General features: G+C 34.9%; 1 protein-coding gene across 4 annotated transcripts; it reads right to left on the bottom strand.

The window, feature by feature from the left end:
* Window positions 1-1,705: 1,705 nt before the first annotated feature.
* Window positions 1,706-22,591, bottom strand: LOC144965761 (uncharacterized). Of its 4 annotated transcripts, none has more exons than XM_078901428.1 (7): window positions 22,441-22,591; window positions 14,836-14,931; window positions 14,625-14,669; window positions 11,992-12,164; window positions 10,771-10,865; window positions 8,905-9,049; window positions 1,706-8,227 (listed from the first exon to the last, which is right to left on the bottom strand). In XM_078901428.1, exons 2-7 carry the CDS (start codon window positions 14,865-14,867, stop codon window positions 7,356-7,358), a joined length of 1,362 nt encoding a protein of 453 aa, XP_078757554.1. In that variant the 5' UTR covers window positions 14,868-14,931; window positions 22,441-22,591; the 3' UTR covers window positions 1,706-7,355. The 4 variants fall into 4 exon arrangements, with proteins under 4 accessions (XP_078757554.1, XP_078757552.1, XP_078757553.1 ...); XM_078901426.1 differs by having other exon boundaries at window positions 5,681-8,227; window positions 8,899-9,049; window positions 22,441-22,573; XM_078901427.1 differs by lacking the exon at window positions 22,441-22,591 and adding an exon at window positions 19,265-20,237 and having other exon boundaries at window positions 5,681-8,227; window positions 8,899-9,049.
* Window positions 22,592-27,883: the final 5,292 nt, after the last annotated feature.

The following is a 27,883-nucleotide window of genomic DNA, read 5'->3' as shown; positions in this document are numbered from 1 at the left end:
GTCTTCCCTTGGAATAGACCCTAGAGACAAAATTATTTCCCCTATGGGACGAATAAAGTGAATTTTTTTCCCTTTTAAGTTTGACAGGCAATGAACCGAATGATTTCATTAAGCTGAAACACATGTGAGATAGAGGTACATATGTCATGTGTGTATTATGTCTCAGACTCTCAGTGTCAGCTGTTTGTTTTTGTTTTGAAGGGTTTTAGGGCACTTGCAACACATTAAGGTCATATCAGCGCCAGTAAAAAGGAAGAAAATGGGATAGTAAAAAGTTATAGAATTACAATTAAAGCACCCAAGAAAAGGTAAGACAACGGGAAATTGGTTCAAATAAGAAACAGGTGTAGATTCCAAGAGCACACTATCAAAGTACTTAGTTTGAGATCACTAAAAGTCTCATCCAGACACAAGCACAGGTCCCCACTAAGAGGAATACACTCAAATGTTTTACAAATCATATATAATATAAAGAAAACATAATACAGTGCATAACAGAGAGATGATTTACAAGGGGAAAAAAATCATCTCCCAAAACTAACTATACATTTGACTGTTTCCCTCTCAGCCAGGGCATCTGCTCAGGACCAGGACAAAACCAAGTAATCTCATTCCAAAACAAAGACATAAAGCAAGTTGGAAAACAGATATAACGGGATAGTAGACGCAGTAAGTACCTCCCTGCCCACTATGGGAGGGGAATTGGTTGAAATAGGAAAATGATGTAGATGCCAAGAGCACACTATCAAAGTACTTAGTTTGAGATCACCTAAAAGTCTCATCAAGACACAAGCACAGGTCTCTACTATACTATGAGGAATACACTCAAATGTTTACAAATCATATATAATATGTATATAAAACATAATACGGCGCATGACAGAGAGATGATTTACAAGGGAAAAAATATAATCTCCCAAAACTATCTATACATTTGACTGTTTCCCTCTCAGCCAGGGTATCCGGCCAGGGCCAGGACAAAACCAAGTAATCTCATTCCAGGACAAAGACAGAAAGCTCCCATAGTGGGCAGGGAGGTACATGCTGTGTCTTCTATCCCCCCATACCCGTTTCCCAATTGTTTCCTGTCATTGTCTTGGAATGCGATTACTTAGTTTTGTCCTGATCCTTGCCGGAGTTCCTTGGCTGGGAGGGAAACAGTCAAATGTATAGTTATAGTTTTGGGAGATGATATTTTTTTCCTTGTAAATCATCTCTCTGTTATGCATTGTATTATGTTTAGTTTACATATTATATTGTATGATTGGTAAACATTTGAGTGTATTCCTCTTAGTTGGGACCTGTGCTTGTGTCTGGATGAGACTTTTAGGTGATCTCAAACTAAGTACTTTGACGGTGTGCTCTTGGAATCTACATCTGTTCCCTATTTAAACCAATTCCCCTTTGTCTTACCTTTTCTTTTGTGCTTTAATTGTAACTCTAGAACTTTTTACTATCCCATTTTCTTCCTTTTTACTGGCGCTGATATGACCTTAATGTGTTGCAAGCGCCGTAAAACCCTTAAAAACAAAAACAAAAAACAAAAACAAAGACAGAAAGCAAATTGGAAAACAGATATAGGGGGATAGAAGACACAGTATGCACCTCCCTACCCACTAATGGGAGGTCAGAAACCCCACCCATGATTATTAAAATTAAACATCCAATCAGAATTCCATAAATAAAAAATTAAACAAATGCCAAATAAGTGACCATGTCACTTAATAAGAACTTTGAGATGCAATTGCATAGAAAGCACTATACTAATAAAATGTCATAAATTATTGTGTGATGAGTAGTGGGATGTGCATCTTTGGTTGACTTCTCGGCAAACTTGGCCAACAACCATATCATTCAAATGCCTTGCTATTGCAGCAATAAATAAATTTAATTTCATTAATTCAAAAAATATATATAGAAATGTGCATGGGACACTTTTTGACAATTGAACTATCCCATTTTCTTCCTTTTTACTGGCACTAAAATGGAACTCAAACTGACCTGAAGAATGTGTTGCAAGCGCTGTAAAACCATTAACAGCAAAAACAAAAACAAAGACACAGCAAGTTTGCTTTTAGGGGTTTTACAGCTCTTGCAACACCATTGGGTCACTTCAGTGCCAGTAAAAGGGAAGATGATAAAGGTAAAGTTGTAGATATGAAGTTGGAAGCACTGAAGAATAAAGGTAGACAGAGGGGGCTGGTTTAAATAGGGAACAGACGATTCCTCCATGATCAATCCACCGATATGCCTATTTTGACATCACCTAAAAGTCCAATCCAGGCACAAAGAACCCTGCTATGAAGGACACACTCAAATATTTAAAAAGTAAAATATACAATATGCAGTATTCAAATCAAAACTAATAATGATAGTAGAGCATAACAGTAACAGAGAGATGATTTATTTACAAGGAAAAAAATATATATAATCTATCAAAGAACTACACTATACATTTGACTGCCTCCCTCCCAGCTAAGGAACCCTACCAGGACCAGGAAATAGAATGAGCAATCTCAATCCACAACAAAGACAAAGAGCAACATGGAAAGGGAAAACAGATATGGAGGATAGAAAACACACCATGGGAAGTCAGAGAATTCCATACAAAACACAGCAAGGGACCTCCTTTCCACCATGGTAAGTCAGAGAATTCCATACAAAACACAGCAAGGGACCTCCTTTCCACCATGGGAAGTCAGAGAATTACATACAAAACACAGCAAGGGACCTCCTTTCCACCATGGGAAGTCAGAGAATTACATACAAAACACAGCAAGTGACCTCTTTTCCACCACGGGAGGTCAGAGAATCCCATACAAAACACAGCAAGTGACCTCCTTTCCACCATGGGAGGTCAGAATCCTATACAAAACACAGCAAAGGACCTCCCTGCCCACAATGGGAGGTAAAAAAAGACTCCATCCAGTTAACGAGTTAACTGTCGTACCCTGGAAGTCCCAGGTTTGAGTTTTAGAGTTTTTGCCAAGATGAGGGTCAGTTAAATCGATTGATATTTGAAGGACAAATTTTCTGGTCAAATTTTTAAAGCCATGTTTTTCCAGAGTACAGCGGTTCACTGGTTGTAATCAACTCATTCACCTGCCATTCTCTCGCAAAAAGCACATTAAAAATTTATGGCCAGGAAACTTTTACTTTAAACACTGATCGCTTCAAATAACCACTAACTTATTCTTTGAAGTCTCATGTTTGAAACATTTTGATGGATTAGGGGTCATTTTAATCAATCGATATCACATAAACGTTTTCTGATCAAAATTTTTCTAAACATATCTTTTTGGGGAGCACAGCAGAGATGTATATGAGAATTTGATCTTTTCTCTGTCTAAAAGTGATTTTAAAAAAAAGAAAAAAAGAAATGAAAGAAAAACAGGACAATTATGTATAATCTGTACAATATCATTATTATGAATAATTTAATTTCACAATGAATAATAAGCATAATAGTAATAGCATCTTTCATCGAAACTTCAATGGCCTGCCCATGTCTTTAAATAAAAATACATCACATATGGTCAACAAGGATTTAAAAATTGAAGGGAATATTTTCAGGATTTCTTTTTGTTTAGCATCCAATCTTTATTTATATTTGTTTTTACATTTTCAGAAGCTAAATGATAGCTTTTACATGTCAAACTGAGAGCTAAATCAAAACCAAGGAAAAGGAGAAGCACATCTTTCTTTTTTTTTTTTTCAACTTTACACTTCCCTTTCAAATAGAAGAAATTCTTATCTTATTTTGCACTAACATTTAGTTCAATGTTTTCACTTTCAGGTAGTCAAAATTTTGTCACTAACTAACAACAAAATAAAAAATACAAAAACATTTTTCCTTATTTTTTTGTATATGACTTTGTGGCCTTGTAATACGACACGACACTCAGTTTGTGGCCTACAGGACTGAGGTCCTCTGTGGACAAGGCAAGTTGAGTCCTTAGAAAAGGCTCTTTACTGACATGTTTCTTAACTTACTTAGGTTTAAAATAAATACCTGGCCGGTAATAGCAATGTCTCTCTAAATTTAACATTTGAAAACATCCAAAATACCAGAGTCCCTCAACTCTGTGCTGCTATTATAGATTTTCATAAATTAAAAATACGTCAGAAGGAGATCAATTCAAAGATAGAATACAGAAGAACACATTCGTAATGTCTCTCTTTCTATATTTAACATTTGAAAACAGCCAAAATACCAGACTCTCTCAGCTCTGTGCTGTTGTTATAGCTTTTCATAATTTTGTTTTTGTTTTTTAGGGGTTTTACGGCACTTGCAACACAATTAGGTTATATCAGCGCCAGTAAAAAGTTCTAGAATTACAATTAGAGCACCCAAGAAAAAGTAAGACATAGGGGAACTGGGAACAATAGAGATCAGATGTAAATTCCAAGAGCATACCACCAATGCACTTAGTTTGAGATCACCTATAAGTCTCATCCGGACACAAGGACAAAATCCAACAAAGAGGAATACACTCAAATGCTTACATTATACATTCAAAATAACAAATATAATAATACATGACAGAGAGATGATTTACAAGGAAAAAAATATCATCTCCCAAAACAATAACTATGCATTTGACTGTTTCCCTCCCAGCTAGGACTCCGGCCAGGGCCAGGACAAAACCAAGTAATCTCATTCCAAGACAAAGACAGAAAGCAGATACAAGGGTATAGACGACACAGTATGTACCTCCCTGCCCACTATGGGAGATTTTCATAATTTAAAAAAATGTGATAAGGAGATTAATTCAAAGATAAAATACAGAAGAACATATTCGTAATGAAAACAAATTGATGAATATATAGATCATATTTAATGAGATTTCCCTGAAAATCAGGGGTAGGTAACTCTAGGGTCATTCTAGTCACTTAAGATAAGTCTCAAGCCCTCAATATTATTTCATTCTTAAACACTTTTAAATCCCCTAAAAAACAATACTCTATTTGTCCACTTTTAATGATTTTGAATTCTGACCAAAAGTTCCTCTGAAAAGGTAAATGGCGAAATCTTATTCTGGACATGCACCAAAATGCATTCCCCCCCCCCCCCCCCCCCCCCCCCCCATCATTATTTCAATAAATAAACAATTTTTTACAAATTTTTAACATAGCCCCTCGGAGCCATTAGGTCCACGGAGCCAGAGTTATAGCGTGAAACGGATAACAGCAATTGCTTGCTACCCTTTGGATAGGACGGTAGTCTATCGCAAAGTACTTTCCACCAGATCTAACACACCCAGCTACCCAATCACTGATGGGAGGTCAGAAAAAAATCTCGACTGCACCAGGGATCGATCTCGGTCCCTTTGCGTGTGAAGCGAGTGCTCTACATACTGAGCTATCAGGACCCCCAAATAAACAATACTGAAAAAGAAAAAAATACCCAAAAATGTATTCTACCTAGGATCATTCTTTACATTCATACTCTGATACTTTGATTGAAGTAGAGAATTGTATCTGTCCGGTCTTATGCTACGTACTGAAAAGTTCCACATATAAGCAAGCATAAATAGAGCCCCAAATGTGGATATTACTAATTAATATATTTCACAAAGATGTTCTTGTGTGTATACATGGGTGAAAGTTCAATAAGATCAATATGCCTGAAAGACAGACCAATGAAGCCAGTTTGCCTGAAAGTGATGGAGAGATGCTCTTTTTAATTTTATTTTTGTGATCAGTGACTTGCCATTTGAGGGCTAAGCTCAATATTAAAAGTTAATATCTCGACAGTATGATAATGATAGATTTACCAACATATGAAAAGTTTATTTCTATGACCCTTGAAATAACGTAATTTTAGGGTGAAAAAAAAGTGGATTGCGGGCATCCGCACATATGGATAAAAAAAATGTGCAAAAATTGTGGGAAAGTACTATAGAAAATGTATAACAGCTAACACCAAATACCAAATCAAAATAAACTCTGATCTTCCAAATTCAAAAACTCATTTGCAATCTCTAGTGATTACATAGTTATTTGGTTTATGGGGACACCAGCCTAAGTGATCATTTTAAATTAGTATAAATGGCTTAGAAATTTCAATATCAAGGCCTGTTGCATTTCAAAATACATTAAATCAAAGTAAATGATCAAGAGACCCCAACGATGGTGGAGGTATTGATGCTTGTAATGGTGGAAGTGGTGGTAGCAATGATACTCTAGAGGTGGTGATGATGACGAAGCTGTGGTGGTGGTGGTAGAAGTGATGTGGTAGTGTTTGTGGCAGTGACAATGTTGTGATGGTGCTTGCAGCAAGTGGTGATGCTATGGTGGTGGTGGAAAGAAAGTTTGCTGTGGTGAGGATGATGATGTTGATGTTGTGCTGTGATATAGGATAGGCTATATCTGCTAGCCTGAGACATCAGTTGAGATTTAAGTTTTGAAATAAAAATCAATGAGAGTGGGCTTCAATTTGGGAGATCACATTCTGCTACAAGTTAATTTAACAATGACATATGATCCATGTCTCTCTGTTTTTGGTATTCATTAGAACTACTATTACTACGACTACTATTATTATTATGAATGTTACTATTATAATTATAATTACAATTATCATTAATATCATTACTACTACTACTACTACCACTACTACTTTTGTTCAAATGATGGGAAATTCCTACCTACGGTTATATAAGTTAACTAAAAATAAAAGTGGTCTTAATTCATTTATTTCTACCTACAACATTTCTACAGCTGCCCATTTGCTAATTTTTAAAAATCAGACTCACAGAAAATAAAACAGTAAAAAAAAAATTATTATAAATGTTTAAAATCGAAATAGAGTATTTTCAGTTGCATTATAAAGGGAAATAACACAATTATGTTGAAATTTACTACGAACTTTCACCTATGTGTGTATAGCAGAGCTGCCAACCCCATCTGATGAGAATGTGTACAATGGGACCTCAAAATGGGGGAGATTTCATAAAAATGGGTACAATCCTGAAATCGACAGAAACTAACCATTGTGATAGTAAGAGGAAGGTATACGTACATAAAGTCACACCGCACAAGCTCAATTGAAGCAACAATGATGTACCCAAGACTATAATTCAATCCTTTCAGAATTCTACCTCCCAGCATGAAGATCATAATTGGTCAAAAAATATATGAACATCCACTTGGTTACCAAGGTTTCTCAATAGGCTAGTAATAATATGAATTACAACTAAAGAAAACTGAAGTGACTCAGTACACTGAAAATGGACACAATCTTGGGGGAAATGCGTACAAGCGTACAATCACTGAAAATGCGTACAATTCCGCATTTTTTGCAGTAGGTTGGCAGCTCTGGTATAGCACCTGCAGTTTCAAGAATTCGCATTTTACAGTTTATCATCTCTTTGGCACTTATTAATCATTATTCTCTGAGGCGCTTTACGCAGACTGTCATTTATGCTGACAGTCCGGGAAGGTGTGCTGACATGTGATTTCATTATTGAACAATCTTTTTCATGATTATTTCCAGTAATTTGTTTAACGGGTGTAACTGTTTCACAAGTCTTTGGTAAAATTTTTGCTGGCGTTATAATTGAGGATTTTGGCGTACAAATTGAATTCTTGATGCTCCAAGTAGACGAAGTGGATGCCGACATGACTGCAGGACTTGTATGTGTTTTGTGAAAGATGTAAGACACATCATTACAATGACTGGACAAGGATAAAGGGGTTGAAGGCATCAAGTCTGAGAGAAGTACTATGTCTTTTGATTTTGAAGACACCAATGACAAGTTAGTTTTGTTTTCTGTAGCTATTCCCTTAGTTGCATGCAATTCTTTTGACAATTTCATTTCATCGCCATTTTCTGAAAGTGACTTCAACAATGTCCTTGAAGTAGATTCAGAAGAAGAAATTTCGTTGTTGTGAGGGGATGTATTTTCTACCTCTTCATGTATTGGAGATGGAAAAAGATTAAACCGAACTCTATTCTCTTTCCCACCAGCAGAGTGTTTGTCAAAACGACTTTGCTTTGAGTTCAGTTTCGATGCAGTGTGGTATAGTCTGTTACTATTCAAGTCTTTGGGTTCCAGTTGTTTTCTTTCACTCATAGATAAATGTTGAAGTCTTGATACCACTGGAGTAGTCTGTGTTGGGGTTAATGGCTTTTTTTGTAATGGTTTCGAGTGGTAGTAAAGACTGACTGGACGAACAGAAGGAGCAGTGCTTGGTGTTTTTTCATGTGCTGATTTTGGTGTGCCTTTAGAAAAAAAAAAAAAAAAAAAATATTTAAGAATACATCAATTAGTGAAGACATAAGAAAGTGGAAATAAGGGAGTGACACCACAGGTTAAGGTTCACAGAGGACAATTTCCCTCAAGGGCAGCAGCTTCTAATGGTACTCACACTACTATGTTATGACGATCGACCCAATCCGCAAATTCCTTACCGCACTCATGCACCGTCGCAAACCAGCCCAGATACTTCATCACAACACACCATCCACAAGATGCTCTGCGATTTCGGGTTCTTTCCCAAATCAGGTACATGTTGGACAGGTGGAAAGTCCCCACTGATGAAGCGATTTTGCCTTGAGGCAGGTTCTCGACTGAAACCGATTCGCTACCACCCAGTGTCTCCTCTTACTGGTGGAGAATCCTGGCAACTTCTCACCTAGTTTCAAGGAGTGTACGTTCCCAACCCCTTGAGGGGTTGAATTCATCCAAACTGACTTCCATCTCATATAAGCATCTCTGTCCATAGTCAGGGAATCTGATGACAAGGGTTGCCAGGACTTATTTCGGCTCGAAATGGGGGCACAGTCCATTATGCTCGGGACCCTTTCAAAAGTGCTTTGAGCACAATTGCGCTATTTAAATGCTCAAAATTATATTTTTCTTTAAAATACAACAGAAACTTATTAAAACGTACCATTACCTCCAAATTTTATATTCAACGACTTGATTTTGATCTGTTCATTTAAGATTTTCTTTTTTTCCTTGAATTGTGTATGCGATTCCATCATGGACATCCTTGAGGGAGGCTGGTAATAAATGCTTGACCTTTTCACTGTTTGTAGTTGCTGTCCAAATCAGATAAAAACAGAAGAGGGAATTTAGAAAAAAAAAACAAAAAAAACACACACATAGTTATGTTATAGCTCATTATTTACGTGTAATGTTTACAGACAATTTTTACATATCCTTGAAAGCCAGGTAAATATATCCATATGGAAATGTTCAGTCAAAACTAACAATTATGTACTAATAAAGATGTTGAGGACCGTTCATGATTTTTTATCAGAACTGAGGCATACAAGAAAGGCCTAGTTTACAAAGTGAGAGCTAAAGGCAATCTGTATATACCTCTACCCTGATACTACCAAAAGGCAAGAATATATTCGTATTTACTTTATAAAGAAGACTACAATATATTTGTTGCTGCAACCTGGTGGTTATGCAGCTTATAAATAAGATTCATGAATCTTTAGTACATCCATAAAGATAGTCTATCTAAACAAAGTTAAAGAGAGTAAAACTAAGTTGTTAAGCCATGCCCATTGTAATATATTATCTGTCTATAACCAGATGAATTCTATAAACATAAGAAGAGAAATATGAGTAAGGCAAAGGGGTGGAGGGAGAGAGAGAGAAGAGAGAGAGAGAGAGAGAGAGAGAGAGAGAGAGAGAGAGAGAGAGAGAGAGAGAGAGAGAGAGAGAGAAGTTGTAAAGAATTGTTTTTAAAAGCACATAAATAACGTATAGACTCAGCACTGTACTCTTACAATCATGCCACAGCTGCTTAGAAAAAAAATAATCTAAAACCCAATTAAATCCCTTTGAACCACCAACTCATTCAATACCACCACTGGTCTTATGTTACTTTTGATATTTGGCACCAGCTGACATTACAAAAATGAAAGAATCACAAATATTCCTGAAATTGAGCACAGGGGTCAAAACATGACACAAGACATGATGGTGGCTTTTCAGCAACCTCAGGAAAATGTTTGACACGGCAAAATGACAAAATCATCCAACAATTTCAAAATTCCCAGAATGCCACAGACCCTTGGAAGATTATCATCACTGTTAGATATATGGAAAGATCAGTTCGAATACCCCCAGTTTTGACCCAAGTAGAACCAGTATTGGACAGCATTTAGAGGGACAGAGGAGACACCAAGAAAGGCCTCATAATGAGGCATCACAAAACCTCATATCCCTGATTGTTCATTTGCTTCCCTGTGTAAATGTACTAAACACGATCCCTTGCTTTGGGAAGTATGCTTTATTGTTGATCAATCCACCTGGAATTAAGTGGTCTATTTGGATGTTATGAAAATGAAGGGGTATGTGGGAAGGAACTGATCAATCTACCACATTGTGTCACTAACCCACGACATTGAAGATATCTGGTTGGATGCTGCAATGATCTGTTTTATAGCTCTTTAATTTTATGGAAAATCTGATTTTACTATAGCATAATAGCAACAACAAAAAATTTTAATTTTGAAACATCCCTCTTATCCTTTGTAAAAAATAACACAAAAAACATAGGAGTTCAGGAAATATTCATCATTGCACACTTGTAGCTTTAATAAAAAGATTTTAACTAAGTTGATATCTTTACTACAGGTCACTCAGCAGTATTGGGAACTAATTCCAAACTCCAAACGTAGGAGTTCAAGAATGCTACAAATATTTGATTTATTCATTGTTTGTTGCCCTGCTTTCCTTTTACTATTTAGTTAAATTGATTTTTAACAAAACATAAAAATCAAGCATCAGTGTCAATGCAAACCTGTGCAGAAGAAGGGCGACCTGAGAGTAATTCCATTGTGATGCCCTTGTTTGAAAGGATACTCTCCAATGCTTTTGGGTCAGCCTGAAATTCATCTGTGATGGAAAAGAATTATAGGTTATAGTAGTGAAACAATCTGGGCATAATTTTGAAGAAATGATTAGGAAATGTAGCTTCATTATAAATGCCTCTGAGACTAAAAGAGGACTGTAGAAATAAACGACTAAATCAGCAATAACACTTTTACTTTTACATGAAGCAAAAATTAGCTGAGCTCTTGTCCTCCAGTCTTGTGCTGTGGTGTAAAATAAAAAACAAAAACAAAAAAAAACAAAAATGGATATATTCTGAAATTGTGAAACATGACTGCGAATTGAGGTAATGATGCTTAACTTAGCACTATAATGGCATAATTAGAAAATAATTTTTTTTCTTTTTCTTGTTTTGTTTTGAAATCAATCCTATTCATTTTCTAATACTTTGATAATTTAGTTCTAATATATGCCTTAAGTAAAAGCAAATTACCTTTGGTGCAGCACACAAAACTAAAATTCCATACATTGTCTGACCTTTGTATTGCTATATAAAAAATCAACTATATGTCTTCTTTGCTTTCCAAACATATCTCTCAGAACCCTTTTGTGCTTTTTTGAATTTTCTAGTTAGAATGTTGCTATTGGTGTAAAATAAACTTTGAACTTGAAATTGGATGTTGTATGCCCTCTTTAGTTCGTTGTTCTTGTATTATTATTTTTTTAATTTCTGGAGGCTTGTTTTTTTAGTTGTTTTTTTTTTTTTAAAGGACAGTTGGAATAAAAAGGTAAGACACTAATTATTTTATCAGACCTGTAAAAAAACAACAAACAAAAGATCTATTTTTGGGAACAGTTTAAAATTTTAAGAAAAACATCAGTATAATTATATAGACCAAAAAAAATGCAAGAGTTCACCCTTATTCTTAAGAATTGCCATTTTAAAATACTTTAGAATTGATGTTCATTATATTCCAAATTCTGAGTAAGATTCAACTTTTTAAAATTCAACTCTTAATATCTGACTTTGCAGCAAAATAATATCCAACTTTAGTCAAATTTCGACTCAAAAATAAAATCTGTAGTTAATCTGTCTTAATGCAGGTTTATTGCCTACTATGCTGCTTAATTCAAGTATGCATTGCCACACATGAAAAAAATCTTAGATTAGTGCGTAAATCATGCTAACCTTCTTCACCGAGAACTTCCTTCTTGACTTCAAAGTCTGAACAAGCAAGGCTTTTCGGTTGACTCAGTTGTATTTGCTGCGATGGTCCATTTGTTGATTTTGGTTTTATTGCAGGACGCACTGAACCACTTTGTGTCTGAAAACTCTTTGAATGGCTTCGATTATGTTTGGCACTGAAAATAAATGGCAAGAATCAACTAGTAAAAGAAAAGGTATTATCATAGATTAGATCATGGTGAAAAATGAAAAATTCAAACATTAGAAAGATTTTAAAAATCAAACATTTGCCTCTTCAAAGTGGCAACCATGATTGTAATCAACACCATATGGTACTTAAATGATTCATAAAGAATGACCAATTCAATATAAAATATAATCCTAAGAAATCCAAAATAATTTCGTCATCATGCAACTTATGGGCAGCAATACGCTTCAACAGTCGTAACGTCACTTCACTCGTAATGACGCATGGTAACTTAGTACTATCGGAACAATGGCGGACGCCCTTATGAAATGTTTCTCCGAAGAGCATAAAAGCGTATCCAGAGGGAAAAAAATTATAAATTTGATCATGTTTTGACATTTACACATTCTGATCACAAGACATATGAAAAGTTCTAGCCAGCATGAAGAATACAAAGTACCGATTTTCTTTGTTTAGAACCACAATGGCCACCGTTGCTGGGCGACATGACATCAGACTATTGAATCCAATTGTCATCATGAATTATATTAGCATAGTTTCTTTGTGTATATTTTTCAAACCTATAGATATAAAGGACCACAATCTTGTAGCATTATCATGTGCATGAATAATATGGTTTAAAAGTGTGCAAAACCTGTAAAATAATTTCAAAAAAATGTAAATAAGCAATGGTAAAAGCTGATCTATAATAGCTAAAAAAACAACTTTTTAAAGTAGTGTATTAGTAGATCTTCGGAAATATAAAAAGTGGTCAATACAGTAAAAAAAAAACACAATCTTATTTTCTTCCAGATATTTTTGTGCCAGATACTTATGACATCATCTCTTGCTAATGGATGAAAACGATCTAAAAATAATTTTCAGTGTACGTCCCAGATTAGCATTTCTTATAATAGCAATCATATTAGTATTTTAGTCTTTTAAAAATAAAGATATGTTTGTTTTCCATATTTTTAGGGGCTGTCAATACTTGCAACACTTTGAGGTTATTTCAGCATGAGTAAAAAGAAAGAAGATGGAATAGTAAGAAAATTCTGAATTTACAATTTAAAACCACTTGAGAAATAGACAAAGGGGACTTGTTAAAAAAGAGAAGTGAAACAGGTCCCAATAGCAAACTTTTAATGTGGTTTTAGTTTGATATCACCTAAAAATCCAATCCAGACAAAATCACAGCATCCCATCTAAAGGAAAACACCGAAAATGTTTCCAAATATATTCAAAACTAAAAATCAAAACAGTAAAAAATAATTATTTTTTTTTTTAAAGACAGATATTAACAATGAAAAAATATAATCTCTGAAAAATAATAATACTGACTACTGTTTCACTCTAAGCGTATCTCCGGCCAGGGCCAAGGCAATACAAAGTAATCTCATTCCAAGACAAATCAATAGAAGGCACAGAAAGAGTGACCTCCCCTGCCCACCATATGAGACCCCATCCCATAAATTTAAGATAATCTGACTTATGAGCTTCCATTGTTCATGACAATAAATTAGTAGGACCATCATAAAAAAAAAAAAAAGAATAAGGGTGTCTTTGAATGTTGCATGTAAGCTGAAAAGCAGTTACATACTATTGGAACTGTCAGAGTGGGGGCCAAGCACACTCACTTCCAAGCCTGAAGGAATGATTGAGTCATCAGACCTACCTATTTATTCCTCAAACAGTAAACGGGGAGTAGGATCTCATTAGATATGGAAAATAGGAGGTCAGGAACTCTACCCAAATGAAAAGACCGCATCCTACCAAACTGTCCTACGATCAGGGTAATCCCCAAACGTTAATTAGATATGGCACTCACTTTGCTTTGTTTGTTTTTAAGGGTTTTGCGACACATTTAGGTAATTTCAGCGCCAGTAAAAAGGAAGAAAATGGGATAGTAAAAAAGTTTTATATTTTACAATTTAAAGTACACGAGAAAAAGTAAGACAAAGGGGAATTGGCTCAAATCTGGAATAGATGTAGATTCCAAGAGCATACTACCATTGTGCATAGTGAGATCACCAAAAAGTATCATCCTGACACAAGCAAGGGTCCCCACTATAAGGAATACAAATGTTTACAAATCACATGTTAAAAAAAAAATATAGAAGTACACAACAGAGAAATGATTTACAAGGAAAAAAATCAGCTCCCAAAACCATAACTATACATTCGACTGTTTCCCTCCCTGCCAAGGACTTCGACCAGGATCAGGACAAAACTAAGTAATCTCATTCCAAGACAAAGACAGAAGCAATTGGAAAACAGATATAGGGAAATAGAGGGCACAGTAAGTACTTCCTTGCTCACTATGGGAGGTCAAAAACCCAACCCAGGCACACTTTTTTTTAGTTGAAAAGTATCATGGCATTAAGGTGAATGTAAATTTCAAGCATTATAATTCAAATATCATCAACAAAATTAAATAAAATAAACTCACAGATCATCAACACTTCTAAAGCGACTCACAGGTCTTGGCAGTTTGCTGTAAATGAAGAAATTAATTGGATATTTCAAAAGCGATTCAGTGATATTAAATAAAAGCAACAATTTTTTTTAAATTTGAGAATAACTAAACAAAAATTATTTTAAAATAATCACTGTAAAAAAGCTAAATTTATTTGAATGTTCTGAAATATAAACTAGAATACCTTTTAAAACCTGGCTTCAAAATGTGAGACATGGTTTATCTGTACATCTAGAGGAATTTGCGATTCCTATATCAAAATTGAAGTCACAATCAATATCTGAAAATAAAAATAGGAAACAATTTTTATGATAAAATTAAAATTCCGGAACATTTGTTCTATGAAAAAAAGAATAAAAATGTCAAAAACAGAGAAAGATATTGATGAATGTTACCATAAACATTGAGAGCACAATATTACAATAGTATAAATGTAATTTTAATAAACTTCTTGTCACAAACAACAACATGAATAATTCTAGCTGTTTAAGAACAAAAATTGCTAATCAATTGGAATATGTAAATCATTTCTTAAATGAACTAAATGTATTAAATCACTCTCTTATCTTATAATTTGTGTCTTTACAACATTACACTCTGCTTTCCGAGAAATGCACTGGTGTAATCTGGCCAACTGATCAAAATGCACTTTCTCCAATATATGCAAGATACACAGGCCTGAGATAAATTACTCCACAATTGTTAGTTTGCTAACCGATGAGGATAAAATCTTTAATAACACCTAATCCTAAGTACTGAATTAAAAAGGAAAAAAATGCTGTTTTGTTTGTTTGTTTTTAAGAGTTTTAAGGCACTTTCAACACATTTAGGTCACATCAGTGCCAGTAAAAAGGAAGAAAATTGGATAGTGAAAAGATTCTAGATCTACAATTATGCTGTACGACAAATCAAAATGTTCCAAAATAAAAAACTGTAAATTTGTAATGAATTTTTAGACTGATATGTATCATGTATATATCTTTTAATTAGATTCATACCGTTATTCATTTCATACTCTTACACTTGAACCTCTTCGATGTAGCAAACAACAGTTGTTAGTTTGAGTTGTTCTTAAGAGTGCCTTTCTTACACGCAATTATAAGCCTTATTTTCTCAACAGAGTAATCAAATACGGATAAAGCAGCAGTAAATCAAATATGTTTAAAGCTATGATCTTGTCATCAACTATGTCTTTACAAGTTGCCTTTATACCAGGTACTGGAGGAGAGCAAGTTTCACTGTACAGTTTCCCAAAGGAATAGCGGGACAATTTATGCGTATGTGCAGAGCAGAGTGTGTGATTGATAAAAGAGGACCCTCCAGACATCTATTCCGGCTTGTTTTCACTCGTTTTGAAAACAGAATTGACCACAAGTACCAATTTCTTTTTCAAAGTTGAAATGAAAGTGAAAAAATATTACATAACTTATTTTTTCATTGTCTCAAGTAATTGTATTGTATATCATAAAGTTTCACTACAAAGTACAAAAATATGCTGTCTATTATTTATTTGATGAAATGGACATGTACATGTATTTTGAGTCATTTGTCACTTCAGACTGTTAACCAATCTCTTTATTTTGCATTTCCATGTAAATCAGGGTCACCGCTGATTGACCTACTTTTTAAAGTTGCATAATTGTCTCATAATTTTTACAAATTCTGAATCCTCATATTTCAAGCTTTAAATTGATATGAGACAGTTATTTGTGGATAAAAGATGAAAATTGACAAAATGGCCTGTCAAAGTAGATGAATTCAGATCTATTGTTTTCCACCATATTATATTATATATGAAGATAAGCCCTAAACAAAACAATTTTCCTTAATGATGGATTTTATTTTTTGTAATTGCAGCAAATAAAAACATACACAAATACACACGCAAACATAATAAAACAAAAATTAGTTTATATAATCAAAGTTTTGCTGAGACAAGATAAGTGTTAAGAATAATCTTTTAAAAATGAAGAAAACAAAAAAAAAATATTTTCAACGAATATCCAAAGAAAATTATAGTGCTGTGGATTGATCGATTGCAATCCTAATGGAGTGCACAAATTAACTCCAATAGTTGTCACTAAACAATGATTCACCTTTATTGTTATTAAGTTTTACTTTAGTAATACAAACATAAGAAAAGGAGTTCATCTCACTCCAGTTATATTTCAGTCGGCCTAGACAAACGTTACTCTCTAATATTAGATTATCATTCCTTTAATAGTAATAGCCTTCTCTTTGAATTCATTTCAAATTAGTGAATACTTTTCTTTCAACCTTGTCATATAGCCACTTGTTCTGAAAGCTGATTGATTTAATGTTCATTACTCCCTTCTCTCAAGAACTTACGCCAGGCCACAATATTCCACTCCTCATATATTCTATATTTCGAGATTTATATCTTACTCTCGGAATTTGTGGAGCACTTCATTAAATTTGATTTCTGCCATCACGATGCTGGAGCTTCTTTGTCACCTTTGCCAGTACAACCACTGTCAGGACTTTATCAAGCCGGGCAGTGCGGAAGAATAACTGCAACTACTCTGGAAGTGGAACCCCACGAGTCGTCCACAGGTAATATCTAACAACATTTTCATCATCTCATCAAGATCGCAAAAAATATGTAAATCATCATTATGATCATATTCTCATTTGTAACTGAGATCACCAAATAAGAAAACTCATTTCATTTAATTTCATCCTTCTATTAATTTCTTCATCTTAGACTTAGACTACTCATCATTTGTTCTTTTTAAAAGTAACTAGTAAATTCTGGGGGCCTTATACAATATACCACATCTTTGTATATATATGTAGTCGAGTCAGCTCTTGGGCGCTCATCAGACCATGACAATAGAATAGTGAGAGAAATTACTGCATAATGTGAAAAGTTTATCAGTCACAGTCACAGCATACCTAAGGGTGATCAATTTAAGGCTGTCATTATCCCCAGACACCTGTCTGGGGATAATGAAAATTCGTTATCCCCAGACGCCTGTCTGGGGATAACGAAATTTTGTTATCCCCAGACATGTATTTGAAACTCCGCTCTTTTAAATAATTATTCACATTCCAGAATATGGAATGTTTCCGAATGCACATAGAAATAAGGAAAGTTAATAAAATATCTAAAAAAACATAAAATTAACCAACATTAAATCAGTTGTTACTACATATACACAATATGCGTCGACTTCAAAGTGGGTGTCATGGCCGAATGGTTTAGTTGTCTGCCCTGGAAGTTTTACCAGAATCGACGTTGTGGGTTCGAATCCTGGTTCCGCCACTTTTTTTTTTTTTTTAAATTCCGTCTTCTTTTTACAGAACGTTGCAAGTGAAAAATGTCCCATCCATCCTCCCCCCATCTTTTTTGTTTTTAACTCTCTCTCTCTTGGTTCCTTTCTAGTTTATAGCAAATTGTCATATTCCGATCTCAAAAAGTGTCTAAAAAGAATAAATAATTAAAAAGTAAACCAACAGAAATATTCAGAGAGCGACCAATTGGTCAGATAGAGGAGAAAAAAACAAACAATAAATTAAAAAAACAAATAAAACAAATTTTAAGAAATTCATGCTCAGAAACGGAACAAAAGGCCAAACAAAAAGGAGAAAAGAATAGACTCGCACAAAAATAAAAAAAAAAAAGAGGTGGGAAGGAGGATGGATGGGACATTTATCCCTTGCAACGTTCTGTAAAAAGAAGGCGGAATTTTTTATTTTTTTTAAGTGGCGGAACCAGGATTCGAACCCACAACGTCAATTCTGGAAAAACTTCCCATTCCCAGGACGTCGAAGTCGACGCATATTGTGTATAGTAACTGATTTAATGTTGGTTAATTTTATGTTTTTATAGATATTTTATTAACTTTCCTTATTTCTATGTGCATTTGGAAACATTCCATATTCTGGAATGTGGATAATTGTTTAAAAAAGCGGAGTTTCAAATATGTGTCTGGGGATAATGAAATATCGTTATCCCCAGACGATCGATCCGAATAGTAATAAGTCATCCCTTATTTATAATATAGTTAGAGTGGTATCAATAGTATTGGCAATACCAGTAATAGTAATAATAATAATAAGTAGCAAAGAGTCGAGTGTGTGAGTCTGAGTCTGAATCGTGAAAGTGAAAGCTTTGTCTTTGTCTTGGCTTGGTCATCTTGAAACTTACTGTTATTATAGTTATGAGTATGAGTATGAGAAGTCAGTCAAAGACTCAAACTCAACTTACGCAAGGCATACTGACTCCCATGGCCATGCCATGATAATATATAATAATAATATAAATAATGATACTTCTTAGCCCTACCACTACCTGACTCCTGACACTGACAGTGTCAAGACTCAAACAGTAGAGAGCTCATCTGTGACTCTGGCAGCAGAATCAAAAGTAACAATACTCGTGACCGTGACACTTTGTTGTTGACTTCACTTGACAACAAAAGTGACAAACAAAGGCAAAACTTTCAAAGCCAAAAGTCAAAAGGGTTTCGTTTTCAGTGCAGGCAGGTCCTTTGACTAGAGAGCTGAGCCGGTGTTACCAATACTTAGCTTCTATAACCAGGACAAATAATTCGTTTGGACAGAAAAATAAATAAAAACTTACCGCTTACCGTCAAAAGCAGTTTAGATTTGAAGATACATTTGTTTTCTATCAAAAAACATTCGGTACTAGACAATCCTTGATGAATTTCAAAAGTTGTGTTTGAAATTATATCCTAAATATTTTCATGCTAAAAATCGTGTGTTTTTCTCGTCTGACCCATAGGTTGGTGCCCCCTAGTGCCAGCCGCCTGCCGCGCAATAGCCGCGCAAAACAAAGGTTTTTTAAAAAGTTTATTGAGAAAAAGATACGGAAAAAAGTGTCCCTAGATAGGTATGCAATTTGGTGCATAAGTGCAGTAAAAATTGGTGCGCAAAATTAGTTCGTAGAGGATGCGAGACTGTGTGTGTGGTGTGTGTGTGTGTGTGTGTGTGTGTGTGTGTGTGTGTGTGTGTGTGTGAGTATGTGTGTGTGTGTGTCTCTTTCTTTCTTCCTTTTTTTTGGGAGTGCCTACGTACACGGTAACGGGGCATCTAGCCTCAGGATCTATGTACACGTAAACCGGTTTACCGTTGCAACATTCTGTCAGTGATGGTCCTCGCTGTCGTGACCGCGCGCGCTCGTGTGTGTGTGTGTGTGTGTGTGTGTGTGTGTGAGTTGTTTTTTTTAAATCAAAACAATTTTAACCATTAATGGCGAGATTCCATCTTACACTCCCCAAACTCCAGATCTTAGTCTTAATGGTATCATTAAAAGACAAGCTTTGCGATTTATAGTTTAATTGAAGCCCGAGTCGAAATATACTCTTACTACTGCTCTCTTGGTGGAAACGATTTATTCTGCATAAGCAATCTGGAGAAAAAAATCAGTGTCACTGTAAAAGGTTAAAATTTCACGAAGTACGCTCCGTGAACACCGCTGTAACAATCCTTTGATCTACGTCATCAGGCAACCCATTGTTTCTTTCATCTTTACCCATTCCCCCTTACTATCCCCCCATCCCCCCGCCCATCTCTCTCTCTCTCTCTCTCTCTCTCTCTCTCTCTCTCTCTCTCTCTCACCTCTCTCTCCTCTCTCTCACCCTCTCCTCTCTCTCTCTCTCTCTCTCTCTCTCTCTCTCTCTCTCTCTTGTCATAATGTTATCCCTTCCCCTTCCCATCTCAATGTAAAATGAAAACGTTCTGTTGTTTGCAGATACATGTATGATTGTTTTGTTTTCTCTCTCTCACTAGGCTAGGATTAAAAACCAAGACATCAGGTAATGGGTGTCTAATGCCAAAGTATAGATTCTCTCTTTGGCCAATTTAGTCACGCATGTGGCAGTCCAGCTATTTACTATGTTCTGCCTATACCACACAATAAGTGGGATTTTGGGGGGTGGGTACGAAAGAAATCAAGGTCATAAGTAACCGTGCACAAGAGCTGTATAGGGAATTGGTTTCTGGGGGTCTTGCAAATACCAAATATTTTATGGAAAGCTTTTTCGAACTCCAAGACGTCTGGTTTGTTTTGCTATCTTGGAACAAACGAAACAGAGATGTCTTGATGTGTGGCCTAGTTGTCTGATTTTGTGACCTGGATGTAAGGTTTTGTGACTTAGATGTATCCTTTTGTGTGTGCAAGCCATGCGGGTAAGTACGGCGATAGCTTGCCAGTTGAGGAAAAAAAAAGGAAGAAGCAGCGTATCCGCATTTGAAAAACAAAACAAAACAAAAACTGAAAAAACAAAACAACTTAACCTTTTAAAGGCGAATATCAATCTTACTTGGACCAAAAATAAAATCTTACCGTTTTCATCAAAAGACAAAAAACAAATTACAATTTAAAAACTTGAGCTTTTATATAGAGCAATATCCACCCAACGTGCTCAAAGCGCTTTTTATCAATATTCTTACTGCTCTTATGGTGGAAACGTTTGTTTTTTCTGCGTTAAAAAATAATATAAATGAAGACTATTAATTGAAAAACAAAAAAAATCAGTGTCACTGGCAAAGGGTTAATTGCAGTACTCCTGCATCCAGTGAGACTCCTACGGCACTTGCTAATCATAAAAAAGGAAATAGCAGCAATCAACAATACTAAGGTGAAAAAAAAAGAAGAAAAAAAAAGGTGGGTAGGGGGGAAGAGCAAACCCAGTAGCAATGCAACCTTTTAGCGGCGAAATTCGATCTTTGACCTAACACCAAATCTTCTATCATCAAAAGACAAGTAACGGCAAAACTATTATAGACAATTGAAGTCCGAGTTGCGATAGTCTGACTACTCTCTTGGTGGAAACGCTGTATTCCCCGTTAACAATAATAAAGATAAAAGCAAACTACTATCTAAAAGCAAAAAATTAGCTTCGCTGTTAAGGGGTTAAGAACACCTGCAACTGCAACTGCCAGCATCCTTGAGATGTCTACGTCACCAAGGTCACCAATCGACACGTCTCCCTCTCGTCGGCATGCACCCCCCCCCTCCACTCTCACGGTGGTGGTGGCGGCGGATAAAAAAGGCCTTTTTTTCTTTTATTCAATCAACTTGACTGCTGGTGGACCCTAGGCCTCTCTACAAGTCCAAGAAATAATACTCACTTTTTCTCTTCGCCAACGAAAATATCTACCCCCTACCGGTCTAATTATTTGTAGCAGACGACAAATTTCTCAAAAAGGTCACGTGACACTGTAAAAACAACACAGGAAGTCCATGAAAGCTTATTTACGACATTTCCTTTGAACCGTGTAAACAACAAAATTTCGTTTTCATTCGACTCAACGGGTCAGATTGGCCGGTATTTTTTAACGAACTAAAGTTCTGAAAAATCAAAATGTTTCTTAGAAAGGTGAAAGATGCTAGTTTTTGAAACAGAGGTAGGTTTTTTTAAAAAATCTTTATATTTTACGTGAATGCATGCTCAAGGCGAGTTGGACGTGCAGCGGAGGTTGGTCGGCCAAAGGCCCACCTCTCTATGACTTTGTATTTGTAAAGCAATGTCTGATTGGTTGCTTATACGCTTTCAAGAGATGTAATGCGAGTTTATTATTGTAAATTGTAAACAATATTATCATTAGCATTCATCTTCATCATTATCAACATCATTGTTGACCACTGACTATTGACAACAATGTCAATGATGAATCAATTCAAATTCAATAATCATAAAGTCATAAAGATGTGTACGGTAAGGCATGGACATCATGGTACGATGAACTGATTTGAAACGATTTAGCCTGGCAAAACGAATGATCTAGGAAATGTACACACCTAATCTTAAGCGGAATGCCTCCCCTTAAGCAAAGTAGCGAGTGTTCAGCAATTATGACCTCATTTTATTTTCATGTTTAACGTTTCCAACTTTCAGTTCATGACTTGAAATTTCATATTTTGTGGAACAATCTCTCAAAATTCAAAATATGCCATGACATTTATATATAAAGCACCATAATTTAAATAGAAAATAGCCAAAACTCTTCAAGTATTTTATTTTATATTACCATTCAATAATCGAGAAACTTGTTTTAAAATTTGTTGAATTGATAAAAATTACAAAGTAAGTCATAAACATGGCGTTATTATATCTTGTACTAATTTACTCAGCTTCTAATTACATTGAGAACTAAATTCGTAAACATTTTGTTACTATCAAAGACTTCTCTGGTAGCCTACATTTCGAATGACTTCATCCAATCGGTGTTCTCTATATCGAAGAAACTGTATGTATCCGAATATTTAATCAAATTATTCAATGCTAAATATACGTAAAAACAACATATTATAAATAGACAAATAAATGAATAAATAGACATTAATTAAATAAATAGATATAATGTGTAAACAGAAAATAGTTTTAAAATATTTCAAAATCAATGATGATGATAATGATGATGACGATGATGATGATGATGATGATAATGATAATAATAATGATTTGAAAAATAATAATAATAATAATAATAATAATAATAATAATAATATAATAATAATAATAATAATAATAATAATAATAATAATAATAATAATAATAATAATAATAATAATAATAATAATAATAATAATAATAATAATAATAATAATAATAATAATAATAATAATAATAATAATAATAATAATAATAATAAATAATAATAATAATAATAATAATAATAATAATAATAATAATAATAATAATAATAATAATAATAATAATATAATAATAATAAACTAATAATAAAAATAATAATAATAATATAATAATAATAATAATAATAATAATAATAATAATAATAATAATAATAATGATAATAATAATAATAATAATAATAATAATAATAATAATAATAATAATAATAATAATAATAATAATAATAATAATAATAATAATAATAATAATAATAATAATAATAATAATAATAATAATAACTAATAATAAAAATAATAATAATAATAATAATAATAATAATAATAATAATAATAATAATAATAATAATAATAATAATAATAATAATATAATAATAATAATAATAATAATGTACAACAGTAGCATAAAAATATGACCACAGAATAAACCCATATAAGCAAAGGATGGTTCACTTTCCATATTCCTACACCATCTTGAAACGCTCTTTGGAGATGTCATCACAGTATGCATATAATAATATGCAGTTGGGTAAACCTGAGGCTGGGACTTGACCTATATATTATTTAGGAAAGGATAGAAGAGTTGACCAGGTTTTATTCAGCTGTTCAGGACACAGAATCGGTCTCAAAGTTGACAAAGGGGAAACCCGAAATGTCCTCATACTTGTCTTTGTAAATTAAATTAAAGCCTCTATTTCATTTTTCATTTATATTAATGTCTACGATCTTCAAGCAGCAACATTTGCTTACACCCCACTGCTTCCTCCAACAGCAGACTGCACCCAAAACGTTTACGGATAATGTCGCCTCACTTCACCTCCTTCTCCTGACAGATGTGGTCATAGAGATGACATGAAAGATGATTTTGAAGTTAGGACCCTACATCCAGATCTCCTCAGCTTTTCTGTCCATACATGTCGATTTCTTTACATTATCCATCCAGCATTTTGTTTGACGTCCGTCCCGCCCTCCTGCTGCCTCTCTCCAAGGTCCTTTCGGTTTTTGGCCGGTAATGTCTGATGGAAGAAACATGACCGAATCAATACAATTTAATTTTCTTATTTTGACTATATGGACAGGAGGGATTCTTGTGGTCTTGTTATAGAAACAACTCTCTTGTAAATCTCTTCATTCGATGTATGGTCTGTCCAGATAATGCTCAAAATGCGCCTATTGTATTTATTTTCAGATTGTATCCTCTTTTTTTTTTCTTTTTTCTTTTTTTAATTTGGATTTCTGAGGTTTTTTGCCAACATTCACACCCATAAAAGAAGATTGAAGTGCCTTAAGTTAGGGGCAGATTGCCATATTCTTGCTTTTACATACCTTATCCAGTCATGACATTGCAATCATTGCCATAACTATTTCTTGTTTTTAATTTCGGTTTTTGATCAGCAATCGTTGGGATTGTAGCCCCAAGGTATTTAAAGGATGCCACCTCTTCTAAATTCTGTCATTCCAGAAACTCTTCGGTCGCCCAAGCTAAAAAAAAGGATTTGATTTGTCTGTCTGATTTTCTGTAACGGTTTGAGTTTAACGGAAAGGGGTGTTGACCCTTTGCCAACCCACAACCTGGAGGACCAGGTGACTCAAAGATGGGGGAATCACACACCATTAGTCGCCTTTTACGACACGCTGGCTTGGCGTTGGGCTATTCTTGACCCTCTCAGTGGAGAAGTGGTAAGACCTGGAATGAGATTAAAAAGATAGCTCAGGAAAGAGAAGGATGGAAACTGTTTGTCTGTGGCCTATACCCTGACCCAGGGTGAAAAAGGCAATGATGATGATGATGACCTCTTCTAACTGTTGACCTTCGACTACGATGTTGGCTTTGATGTTGTCTTTGCAATTCACAACCATTTTGCAATTGGCTTTATTTAACTCCATTCCAAATGGAGATGCTTTGATGGCCATCCAGCTAGTGTGATCTTGTAATTTCTTCATTTCTTCCTGCTATAAAGGTCAATGTCGTCACCAATTCTGAGTTTATTGAAAGCTCCTCCACCAATTGAATTAGTTGAAGGGAAATGGTGTAGAGTTTCAATCATGCTTTTCTTCAGGAATAGATTGAAATTTACAAGATTCAATAAAAAGCCGTGTCGCTCTTTTACTGTTGCTTTGAAGAACAAACCATTTTGGTTGATCATAAGAACAGGACTGTGTAAAGAGCCTCCATAAAATTTGTACCAGCCCCTCTTCAATTCCGAATTCCCGTAGAGTGTGCCATAATCCGTCGTGCCACACCCTATAAAAAATGGATAATGTCATGTAATGTTAAAGATCGTGTTCGGGTTTTTAAAAAAACATTGGTTTGTTTTGTTGAGACTTTTTTAAAAATTATGTGTGTGTATGGTGGTTGGTAGAGAGAGAGAGAGAGAGAGAGAGAGAGAGAGAGAGAGAGAGAGAGAGAGAGAGAGAGAGAGAGAGAGAGAGAGAGAGAGATTGTATTTATCTTTTAAAATGGACAGTCTGTTATTGCGGAATGTTATTCAGGCCTACTTTGTACACGGTAGTAGCGGCGAAGACTGGAACGTTATGGACGAATAATTAACATAATATTATCCATACAGACATTGGATCAGTTGCACTTTACCCTGAGCCTTTTCCCTTCTTCTCAGGTCCCATGAAAAAAGCATTCATTATTAAATCAAATTGCAATTGTGCCCTTTAATGGAGAGGGACAAATATTGAGAGAGTGATCATAAAAAAGAACCCGCACAGGAGACGTTGTTATATTGAATGAACATTCGAGACGTATTGGATGTTATACCCGTGTAAATGCGCTACATATATTTTCTTTTAAAATGTTATTTTGAACATAGTAATCCATCTTTTATCATTTGTATGGCTGATATAGTGTGACCATTTCTCCTAACTACAGATCAATGTTTACATTAAAACGCAAGTTATTATTAACATAATTTGAATCAACCATGAAAAGTCCAGGAAAAAAAAATATATATGTATTTATTTGATGACATGGGCTGGGGGAATACAATTTAAAACAATATATTATTATGGTGTGTGAAGTGTGAAGTCGGTGACCGATCTTAAGACACCATATCAAATAGGCTTCAGCAGTCATGATGTCACTTCCCTCGTAATGACGCATAGTAACTTAGTAACTGGTTCTAAACTATCGAACAATGGCGGATGCCCTCATGAAATACTTCTCTGGCGAGCATAAAAGTATATCCAGAGGAGAAAAACATTATAAATCTGGCCATGGGCGAAAAAGTTCAGCCAGCATGAAGAATAAAAAGTACTGATTCTCCTTGTTTAGAACCAAGCTGCTCGTTGCTGGGCGGACGTGACATCAGACTATTGAATCCTATTCGTGGCAGTATCTTTTTTTTTTTTTTTTTTTTTTTTTCTTCATCGACAGGTTTATGCTGCATTCCCTAAATAAATTCTGATATTCTGCTACCAGTAAGTTGGTGACATAATAAATCAAGAACGTTATTATTGTGCTCGTGTAGCGTTCGTGCCACCAAAAGAAACTGAACAGTATACAATAGTAAAATCAAAATAAATTAGATCATAACTTGTTTCCTTGAGCATTTAAGGAACAACTTAATTTTCACTTTCTTTTGGTGCTCGTCGCCGAGTATTGTGCGGCTATGTGGTCTAGTGGTAAGACACTCGCTTTCGGATCGGAAGGTCCTGGGTTCGAGCCTCGCTCGGCGCATAGTTGAGTCATTGGAGAAGGCTCTTTACTCACATTCTCTCACCGTACTTAGGTGTAAAATGAGTACCTGGCCGTTAACAGCGTTGTCTCTGTCCGAAAAAAATGTAACATCGCCTAACAGGCATCATGTCCCATCCTACATGTTAAATGTTGCTGTTGACCAGGGACCCTTTGTAAAGCGCATTGAGCACATTTAGTGGATATTGCGCTATATAAAAGCTAATTTTTTAAATTGTAACATTTTGTTCATGAAAGTGCTAGGCTTTTAGGTTAAAGGAGACGACAGCTCGTGACATAATGTGCTGTCACACCTACGATTTTGAATAATATGGTGGGTTGGACAACATCATCTGTGTGTTTGTGTGTGTGAATAGACATGAAAAATGTATGTGTAAGACTATAGATAGTATGCGCTTGGCTTAGAAGCTCACAACATTGCCATCCGGAGGTATAACGGACCAACACACAAAACTATGTGTAACCTTGAAAGTTCTCGTCTGGTTAATACAGTTTAGTGAGAATTACTCCTAAACGTGGATGGCAAAAAGCAATAACAAAGACATGAGTGGCGTCATCTTCGTTCTATCTATAGTGGAAAATGTAGCAAGTTCTCTTAAAGCGCTTATAGCGAGATATCCACGAAATATGCTAAAGGCGCTTTACAAGGGATCCCAAGTTAATATAATATAAGACGAGGCAATATGACAATACAGTGTATTTGATTGTTCGGGATACTTTTCGCCGAATAAGCGCGGTACTTGGCTATACTGACTTTAACATCTTTTGTGCATATTATTGTCTAATTTAGACAAACCATCTAAAAGACATTAAACTGACTTCGTCGCGTCGATTGATCTTACCAGAGAGCGTATTCTACGCTTTCTGATCTTACACAAGACAACT

The sequence above is a fragment of the Berghia stephanieae genome, chromosome 2 (assembly GCF_034508935.2).
Source record: "Berghia stephanieae isolate SIO BIC M18660-M18661 chromosome 2, UCSD_Bste_1.3, whole genome shotgun sequence".
NCBI classification, from domain to species: domain Eukaryota; kingdom Metazoa; phylum Mollusca; class Gastropoda; order Nudibranchia; family Aeolidiidae; genus Berghia; species Berghia stephanieae.
This window is presented reverse-complemented; position numbering and strand designations above follow the sequence as displayed.